The sequence below is a fragment of the Zingiber officinale genome, chromosome 8A (genome assembly GCF_018446385.1).
Source record: "Zingiber officinale cultivar Zhangliang chromosome 8A, Zo_v1.1, whole genome shotgun sequence".
NCBI lineage: Eukaryota > Viridiplantae > Streptophyta > Magnoliopsida > Zingiberales > Zingiberaceae > Zingiber > Zingiber officinale.
Genome location: NC_056000.1, coordinates 33,490,120 through 33,500,607, shown reverse-complemented (window position 1 = coordinate 33,500,607; position 10,488 = coordinate 33,490,120). Strand labels below are relative to the sequence as shown.

At 36.5% G+C, this 10,488-nt stretch overlaps 1 protein-coding gene across 1 annotated transcript; it reads right to left on the bottom strand.

The window, feature by feature from the left end:
- Positions 1 to 1,131: 1,131 nt before the first annotated feature.
- Positions 1,132 to 2,490, bottom strand: LOC122008376 (noroxomaritidine/norcraugsodine reductase-like). The gene is made up of 5 exons (XM_042564092.1): positions 2,336 to 2,490; positions 2,052 to 2,259; positions 1,744 to 1,960; positions 1,544 to 1,650; positions 1,132 to 1,443 (listed from the first exon to the last, which is right to left on the bottom strand). Exons 1-5 carry the CDS (start codon positions 2,428 to 2,430, stop codon positions 1,267 to 1,269), a joined length of 804 nt encoding a protein of 267 aa, XP_042420026.1. The 5' UTR covers positions 2,431 to 2,490; the 3' UTR covers positions 1,132 to 1,266.
- Between the last annotated feature and the right edge of the window lie 7,998 nt (positions 2,491 to 10,488).

The following is a 10,488-nucleotide window of genomic DNA, read 5'->3' as shown; positions in this document are numbered from 1 at the left end:
TAGAAGAGAAATTTATTTTCAATGATTTTATTTATAATCTCTCGGTAGGCAGTATACAATTGATATGGAATGAAATTACAACTATAATATCTACAATTTGTCACCAAATATTTAACAATTTAATCCTCAAGTATGATATATTTATAGAATTTTTTCTTTTAAATAAGACACACAACGATAAGATACTAGACTTCTAGAACGTCTGTCACAAATGTTTTCCGATTTACTTAATGAACTGTGTGAAATATCCATAGGATTGGATCAAACAGTTCAATGTTACCTGATTTATTATGTTTTTATTAATATAGAATCATGAAGGAACCGATAAAATCATATATGATAATAATTTTATCGTTATACCAAACTCTAATCTAAGATCTACAATCTACGATACACTCGTAAAAAATTAGGCTAGTTCATCAAAGACTTTTGGAACATTAATTTTTATGTTAAATTATTGCCAACATAAGTACTAACTTTATTTTTTTATAAAACTTTTATTTAAAAATAATAATAATAATAATATTAAACCGTCAGAATCATGAAGCAAATTGTAACTGACACGATAATCTCTTTGACAATCAAGATACAATTAAGATTCACTATTCCCCGGGATCATGGTGTCGCAGTAAGATATCTAGATTATCACCTAGGTATCTATTTGTAGAAATTTTTTCGGTAATTTCTTTGACAATCAAGATACAATTAAGATTCACTATTCCCCGGGATCATGGTGCCGCAGTAAGACATCTAGATTATCACCTAGGTATCCATTTGTAGAATTTTTTCGGTAATCTCTTTGGCAATCAAGATACAATTAAGATTCACTATTCTTCGGGATCATGGTGTCGCAGTAAGACATCTAGATTATCACCTAGGTATCCATTTATTGAAATTTTTTCTCCAAATGGGAGCGTAATCAAAGGATGCTGAGCCTCTGGGTTAGTCGTCATGTGCGCTTCTCGATTTACTCTGATGATTAGTAGAAAACTTTTATAAAATCAAATCGATCATTCCAAAAATAATTAATAAAATTAATTGGGATTATCTTTACAATACTCAAGTCAAACAATTCAACAGGCAATCTCTTCACCAAAAACTAAAAAAAAAAACAATTTTTACACTAAATTATTTCCACAGAGGTAATTCTTCATTTAAGAACTCAAATGAAGAGTTCAAAGTTCAAACACCATCTTATTCAAGATGTTCATAAATAAGAACATAATCCCAAATACCCACCTTATTCAAAGATACCTCCATATCTACTTAGTGATTTCCGTTGACAATTCTACCTCCGTCAACGACGATAACCTGACCATTCACGTAGCAAGAAGGAGGGAGGCAAAGGAAGGCCACGACGCCAGCCACATCCTCCGGCTCCCCCAAACGCCCAAGAGGCAAGCGATGATTTTCCCTCGCCACAAATTCCTCATCTTCCAGCAACTGCCACAACAAACAAATTCATATTCATCCGCCAAAATCAATTATTTTTTTGGCAGATAATCTTTTCTTTTCTAGATAACAAAAAGCTGTGTTCACTTACAAAGTCAACGAGTGGTGTTTTTATGAATCCTGGAGCTACACTGTTTGTTCTAATGTTATCTTTGGCCCATTCACATGCAAGATTTCTCGCCAGTTGATTCATTGCTCCTAATCAAATGAAGAGAGAGAGGGAGAGAGAGATCTAAGAAAATAGTTCATCTTCCAAATGATTCAGACAAATTCAATCTATGCAAGAAATACCTTTTGTTGATGCATACACAGACAGATGATCCCAGGCAATGAAGCCGGAGATGGAGGTGATGAACACAATACTCCCACCTCCACAAGCCTTAAGGAGAGGATAAGCGAGTTGGCTCAAGTGGAACGCCGATTCCAGGTTTGTGCTGATCAAGAGCTTGAAATCCTCCGGGGTTTGCTCCATCGCCGGTTTGAAGATCGCTGTCCCTGCATTGTTAACCTGCAAAACGTCCGAAGAAGATTAAGATTTAATTTGTTTAGGTTTTAGAAGGGGAGGAAAAGAAACAAAAAAAAGAAGGTGTAATTAATACCAGAATGTTGAGCTTCCCGTCGAATTGGGACTTCACCGTCGCCATGAGCTTCTCTCTCTCGCTTGGGGAGGAAACGTCGCAGACAGATCCGGTGACTTTGAGCTTGGAACGGCGCCATTCCTGCAGGCACTTCTCCAGATCTGCTTGGCTGCGGGCGCAAGTGTGCACCGCCGACCCAAGTCTGGCGAGCTCCTCGACGATCGCATACCTAAATTAAGCTTGATGGATGAGTAGAAATATATAGATGGAAAGAGATGGAGTATTCGATCGAGGAATGTAACTACCCGATTCCCTTAGAGCCTCCGGTGACCAGAGCAGTCGTCCCGGCGAGAGACCATCGGTTTGTGCTAATGGGAGTGTGTTCCGGCACGCTGCTCATGCTTCTTTTTGGGAAAAGAACTTGAGACTGAGGGGGGAGAAAGGACAACTGTTGCTGAAATGATAGTAGGTTATGGGACCATATATAATGGCAGACGTGGTTAAAGAAAAATGTTTATATTTAATGTATCTTGTTTTTAGTTGGGTTAGTGGGATAGAATAGAATTTCTAATGGTATGTAGAAAAATTTTATGGGGTTGAATTGATCACTCCTAAGGATAATGAATGATGTTAATTGAATTTATCATTTTTGTTAGTGGGATAGAATAGTTAAGTTAGTGGGGTTATGGATAGGAGTGTAAATGAGCCAAGCCGCTCGTGAGCTATTCGAATCTCGATTCGATAAAAGCTCGTTTGAGCTCGTTTAATGAGTTTCGTTAAGATAAACAAACCAAGCTCAAGTTTCACAATATTCGACTCATTAACTCGTGAACATGTTCGTAAAGCTCATAAATCAATTTTTAAATAAAAAAATAATAGTTTTGATATTGAATTTATAGATTTTACACTCTATTTATGAAAAACATAGATAAATATATTAATTTTATTTATTAGAATAAAATTATAAATTTTAACAAGAATATTATAATTTTTTAAAAATATATAATTTAGTTTTTAATGAATATTTAAATTTATAATTTATATTTATTAAGCTTGTTTAGGCTCGATAAAAGTTCGAATAAGCTCGTGAACCATGAATATATTCGTTAAATAAACCTCGAGCTCGGCTCGATTATAAACGCGACAAACTCAAACATCCAAGAGTTCGGCTCGGCTCGGCTCAGCTCGGCTCGGCTCGATTACATCCATAGTTATGGAGTTAGTGAGTTTCATGAGTTATGTAAGTGACTTATAAATAGGTTGCTACGTATTTAATGAATGATGAATTGAAATAGAAATAGAAATTGAAAATTATTGTGTCCCACTTTTCCTTCCTCTTATCCTCCTTCCATTTTTATCTAACAGTGGTATCAAAGCGTTGGATTTGATGTGTCTTAGTTTGCTTGAAATAGTAATCAACAAAATTTCTCAACCCCTCATTCCCATTTTCAAGGGAGAATGCTACAAATTTTAGAGTATCAGAATGAAGATTCTATTTAGATCTCAAGATCTTTGAGATTTAGTAAAGAAAGACTTTGACGACGAGGATACCAAACTTGGGAGATTGTGGGTGCAACCTTTGGTCAAGAATACAAACTTGGGAGATTGTGGGTGCAACCTTTGGTCAAGGTTGACCTGGTTGACCCGACTTGAGTTGACCTGATTCGGGTAAAGTCCAAGTATGGAGACTTGGCACGGGAAAAGTCCAAGTATGGAGACTTGGCACGGAAAAGTCCAAGCAGGGAGCTTGGCACGGGAAAAGACCAAGTATGGAGACTTGGCATGGAAAAGTCCAAGCAGGGAGCTTGGCACGGGAGAAGTCCAAGTATGGAAGCTTGGCATGGGAAGTCGGAGAGGGCTCCGTAGCTCGTTCTCCGGACTAGGTCAGAGAGGGTTCGGTAGCTCGTTCTCTGGACCGGACGAAGTCGGAGAGGGCTCGGTAGCTCGTTCTCCGGACTAGGTCAGAGAGGGCTCGGTAGCTCGTTCTCTGGACCGAACGAGGAAGTCGAAGAGGGCTCGGTAGCTCGTTCTCCAGACTAGGTCAAAGAGGGCTCGGTAGCTCGTTCTCAAGACCAGGAAGGCCTTAGGATTTAGGGATGAGAAGCTCTAAATCCACATGGGCATTGGATCGGTCAGCAGACCGATCCAGTGATACTCAGGTTTATCTAATCGGTCTGGTGACCGATCAGTAACCAAACAGAGGTCACTGTGAGTTATCTGATCGGTCTATAGACCGATCAGGAAGCCTACTGATCGGTCCACAGACCGATCAGGAAATGATCAGAAACAAGAACAAGTATGGGGATCGGTCTGGGGACCGATCAGGAGCCTCCCAGACCGAACAGGGTGGAGCCTGATCGGTCCAGGCCTAGCCGTTGCGACACAACGGCTAGATTTCTGTGTTGTTCTTTGTCTTCACGGGAGAAGTCCAAGTATGGAAGCTTGGCATGGGAAGTCGGAGAGGGCTCGGTAGCTCGTTCTCCGGACTAGGTGAGAGAGGGTTCGGTAGCTCGTTCTCTGGACCGGACGAAGTCGGAGAGGGCTCGGTAGCTCGTTCTCTGGACTAGGTCAGAGAGGGCTCGGTAGCTCGTTCTCTGGACCGGACAAGGAAGTCGAAGAGGGCTCGGTAGCTCGTTCTCAAGACCAGGAAGGCCTTAGGATTTAGGGATGAGAAGCTCTAAATCCACATGGGCATTGGATCGGTCAGCAGACCGATCCAGTGATACTCAGGTTTATCTAATCGGTCTGGTGACCGATCAGTAACCAAACAGAGGTCACTGTGAGTTATCTGATCGGTCTGTAGACCGATCAGGAAGCCTACTGATCGGTCCACAGACCGATCAGGAAATGATCAGAAACGAGAACAAGTATGGGGATCGGTCTGGGGACCGATCAGCCTAGGGCCTGATCGGTCCACAGACCGATCAGGAGCCTCCCAGACCGAACAGGGTGGAGCCTGATCGGTCCAGGCCTAGCCGTTGCGACACAACGGCTAGATTTCTGTGTTGTTCTTTGTCTTCTTCTTCGCAGGTGCAGATATAAATCAGATGCTGAGCGCCTCTACACAACTTCCTTCTTCCTCACTCTTGCGATCTGAGCTTTGCTGAGCTCCCTATTCCTGAAGCTTCGTGTGAGCTTCCCTCGACTGGGTGATCAGCTGCTGTTGACATCGTGAAGTTGCTGCTTCATCGAACTCCAGTCGACGAGAAGGCAAGCAAAGTGTTTTTACATTTATATTGTTCTTGTTTTCTTTCTCTATTGGTTGTACTCCATTCTTGCTGTTGCAAGAGAGATTGTGGCGAGGTTTCTCCACCCAGAAGGAGTTCATATTAGCCGATTATCCGGGGTCTCATCCACCGACAGATTGATAGGCTTTGTCCACCTTACGGACACGCCGAGGAGTAGGAGTATCATCTCCGAACCTCGTTACATCATCGTGTTTGAGGTTTGATCTTCTCCACTTTCGTTTCTACATTGTATTTCCGCTGCGCTAACCTAAATTGTAGGAAGAAACGATAATTTGAGGTCGGCTATTCACACCCCCCCTCTCTAGCCACATCCGAAGGTCCTAACAATTTTGAATCAAACATCATATGAAGCATGATGAAGCAGAAAACTATCGGTAAATCACTTAAGAATTTTTGGTCGTATTGCATATGCCTGGATTAATTCACAATTTCATTATAAACTTGGGAAGAAATCTGTAAAATGCATCCTTATTGGATATTGCAATCAATCAAAAGCATATCGGTTATATAATCGTCTTACTGGAAAATTGATTATAAGGAGAGATGTAGATTTTGATGAAGATTCAAGCTAGAATTGGAATACACAAGTAGAAGAGACTCAAGTTCATATCCCAATGGAGAACAAAACTCCAACAACAGAAGGTGTTGAATCATCTCCTTTGGGATCACTAGCTTCCTCACCATTAAATTCAAGAAGTAGCAGTTCATCCTCTTTACAAGAATCTTCTGATGAAACACCTTTAGCAAGGTTAGATCTTTGAGAGAAATCTATGAGTCAAGTCAATTTGCTCTTTTTGTTACAAATCTTGCAACCTTTAAAGAAGTAGTAACAAGGAGGAATGGAGGAATGCAATGAAAGAAGAGTTAATTGTAATCCATAAAAATCACACATGGGAGATGGCGGATCTACCCGAAGGTAAGAATGTGATTGATCTCAAGTGGGTGTTTAAAACAAAATATCATACTGATGGAACCATTCAGAAATACAAGACTCGACTTGTTGCAAAAGGGCATTTGTAATAAGGTAGTGATTTTGAAGAAACTTTTTATCCGGTTGTTAGATTTAAAAATACGAGAATTATCTTAACATTAATTACACAATTGCATTGGTTTGTTTACCAATTTGATGTTAAATCTACATTTCTAAATGGTGATTTGCAAGAAAAAGTTTATGTATCTTAGCTAGAAGGTTTTATAATTGAAGGCAAAGAGACGAAGGTGTACAAATTAAGAAAGACACTTTATGAATTCAAACAAGTCCCACAGGCATGGTATAGCAAAATTGATGGCTATTTTCGACAAAATGGTTTCACGAGAAGCTAAAACGAATCCATTCTTTATGTGAAGAAACAAGGTAGAGATGATTATCTTATTGTATGCTTTTATGTCAATGATATAATATATATATGAGCTCTTCTGATTCTCTATTAGCTCATTTTAAATCTAATATGATGAAAAAAATTTGAGATGCCAGATATGGGAATATTGTATTATTTTCTTGGTCTTGAAGTGAAGCAAGGAGTTGATGGGATTTTTATCTCACAAAGAAAATATGTGACAAATCTTCTGAAAATGTTTAGCTTGTTCAATTGCTACTACACTCATGAATATAAATGAGAAATTACAACTAGAAGATAGTTCAGAAAAAGCTAATGCAAATAATTTTAAAAGTTTGGTTGGAGGTTTAATTTATTTGTCTTATACTAGACCAAATATTGCTTTCTCTGTTGGTGTAATTTCTAGATTTATGTAAAATCCTATGAAACATCATTTTGGAGCAGCTAAAAGGATTTTACGCTATGTTGTTGGAACCGTGGATTATGAAATTTATTATACTAAAGTTTCAAAATTTGATCTTTGCGGGTTCACTAATAGCGATTGAGCAAGTTCAATGGATGATCAAAAGAGCACCTCAGCTAGTTTTTTAATCTTGGATCAAGAGCAATTTCATAGAGTTCACAGAGGCAAGCTACTACAACTTTATCCTCTTTAGAGCAGAATATGTAGCAGGAACTTCAGCATCATGTGAAGCTATTTGGTTAGAAGATTACTTACAGATCTTCACTAACAACAAAAAGATGTAACTATTATTTTTTGTGATAACAAGACGACAATTGCAATGACAAAAAATCTAGCTTTCCATGTGAGGACTAAACATATTGATATTTGTTTGCATTTCATTCGAAACTTAGTTGCAAATAATGAAATATATTGGAGCATTGTAGCACAAATGAACAAGTGGCATATATCTTGACGAAGTCACTTCTAAGAGATAAATTTATTTATTTTAGATCACGCTTGGTGTTTGTAATTTTGAATCAAGAGGGAGTATTGATAAAATGACAAAATTAATATTTGAGTGAGTGGGTTGATGAGATAACAATTAGTGGTAGTAGTAGTTAAAAAAATGTCCATGTTCAATATGTCTTCATTAGTTGTGTTAGTCGTGTAGAATAGTTGAGTTAGTGGGGTTATGGAGTTAGTGAGTTTTATAAGTCATGTAAGTGGTTTATAAATAGGCTGCTTGTTTAATCAATGATGAATTGAAATAGAAATATAAATTAAAAATTATTGTGTTCTACTAATCCATCTTATTCTCTTATCCTCCTCTCATTTTTATCTAACAACAACAACATCCAACATGGATGATGTGATGTGATTAAAATTAATTTTTTTTATTTCTCTCTCTTATCTGCATATAAGTATCTCTTTTGCATGTAAGATGATACAAGATGAAACTGATCTTTAAAGACGAGCACCAGTATGTTGGTGTTAGTTTGCGCAAATCAACACCAACTATTGGTGCTAGCTTGCACCGTATTGGTGCTGGTCTTTAAAAGACGTGCACCATATTAGTGTTGTTCTTTAAAAGACCAACATCAACAGAAGACTAGTTGTCGAAACTAGCATCATTATTAGTGTTGGTCTTTAAAAACCAGTACATGCACAACTAGTCCTCTGTTAAAAACCAGTACCAATAGTGGTGTTGGGCTGTACCAATATGGTACTGGTTTGTGCCTGGTTTGGTCTTTAAAGATCAACATGTTGGAGTTACGTTGGCCTTTAAAATTAGCTCCATCTTGATGTTGGTTTTTAAAATCAATATCACCTTATATGTAGGAGAGAGATTTGCCTGTAGTAAAAAGAGAGATTTGCATGTAAATGATAAAGAAAAAAAAAAAATCAATTTTAGCTACGTTGAAACATTCACATTGAATGTTGTTCATTGTTATACAAGATAAATTATGTAGTTATCATTTTTCTATATATATTTTTATTCTAGACATTACGATGATAATTATTATAATATATTAAAATAATTTAAACTTATTATAACAACAATGACTTTAGGGGGCGTTTGGTTTAGAATAATAGGAGTGGAGAATGGGAATGAGAATCATTGATTCCCATTGTTAATGTTTGGATTATAGGAATAGGAATACAAATAAGGGAATGAATCCTTGAAATTGGGTAATGACTCATTCCCATGTACCTCCCCTTCAATGAGTCATTACCCTATTTTCATCAATCAAAATATTCCCTTATTCCAAAAATACCCTTGATTTAAAACTAAAATTTTCTCCATTAATATCAAATATCAAAATATATTTATTTATTTTTTCTTTCATATCACTTATCTCTCCTTATTCTCTCTCATTATATTTTCTCTCTCATCATAGTTTCTCTCTCATCATTTTATCACTCCCTTTCTCTCTCCTTAATCTCTCCTATCACACTCTCTTTCCTATTTTTTTTCTCATTACACTCTCTCTCATCATACTTTCTCTCTCCTCAATCTCTTCCATCGCACTTTCTCTCTCCTCAATCTCTCTTATCACACTTCCTCCTTTTTTTCCTCAACACACTTTCTCTCTCATCACACTTTCTCTCTCATTATACTTTCTCTCTCCTCAATCTCTCTTATCACACTTACTCCTTTTTTCCTCAACACACTTTCTCTCTCCTCAATCTCTCCCATCATATTCACTTCTCTTTTTCTCTCACCATACTTTCTCTCTCCTCAATCTCTCTCATCACACTCTCTCTCCTCATTTTTTCTCACTATATTTTCTCTCTCTTCATCCTCTCCTATCATACTTTCTCTCACATCATATTTTCTCTCATCATGCTCTCTCCAATCACACTCTCTTTTTTCATTTTCTCTCATCACACTTTCTCTCTCTTCATTCTTTCTTATCACACTTTCTCTCTCATAATACTTTCTCTCTCATCATTCTCTTTCATCATATTTTTCTCTCACATTCATTTTTCTCTCACATCTAATTTTTTCTCTTATTTTCTTTTAAGGGTAAAAAAGGAAACTTTGATTTATTCCGATAGAAGATATACAACTAACCAAACATTGCTTTTAAAAGTGATATCCATGCTCATATCTATTCCCATTCCACAATACAATGATTCTCATTCCGATTCCTATTCCTAGGAAAGAACCAAACGCCCCCTTAATTGTAAGAGTGATTATTACGATCATAATTCTTATAACAACACGTTTTTTTATACTACTGATGAGGTGGACGAATTGGTCTGAGGCGCAGATTAAGGTTATGACTTTGACGGAGTGGAGTGCCAATTTTATTATAATAAAGTAAGGAACCATTGTTTATATATATATATATATATATATATATATATATATATATATATATATATATATATTTCCAATTAATTATAAATTAAATTAGGGAATTATCTTTGTTTTTTTCTTCTTTGATTTTACATAGTGATTTTTTCTATATTTATTTATTTATTACAAAAATATAGAGAGAGAAAATAAAAACACTATTTTAATAAAATTATTATAAAATATTAAAGAAAACAGATTCAATTAAATTTAAATTATTAAAATATTTTTAATTGTTATACCTACTCTACTCTAAGAAATTTATTTAACTTTTTATAAGAAGTATACTGAACGAATAATTAATAAATGTGGGTGACATTTATTAGGGTAGGCCGTTCGACTGTTTCGTATCAAATTTGGACACGTCATTAGAAATCAAAGAAGCCAGCTATATACCAAAAGACTTTTCCAAATGGATTATATTTTTTATTCATAATTTGTAGTATTTATTATGAATCACGTGGCTATCGATCGAAAAGATTCCATCAATTGTATCACGTGGCTATTGTCCCACGAAATGCCTAATTTGTCAAAGGATGGTATATTAAAATGAAATAAAAAATTGATT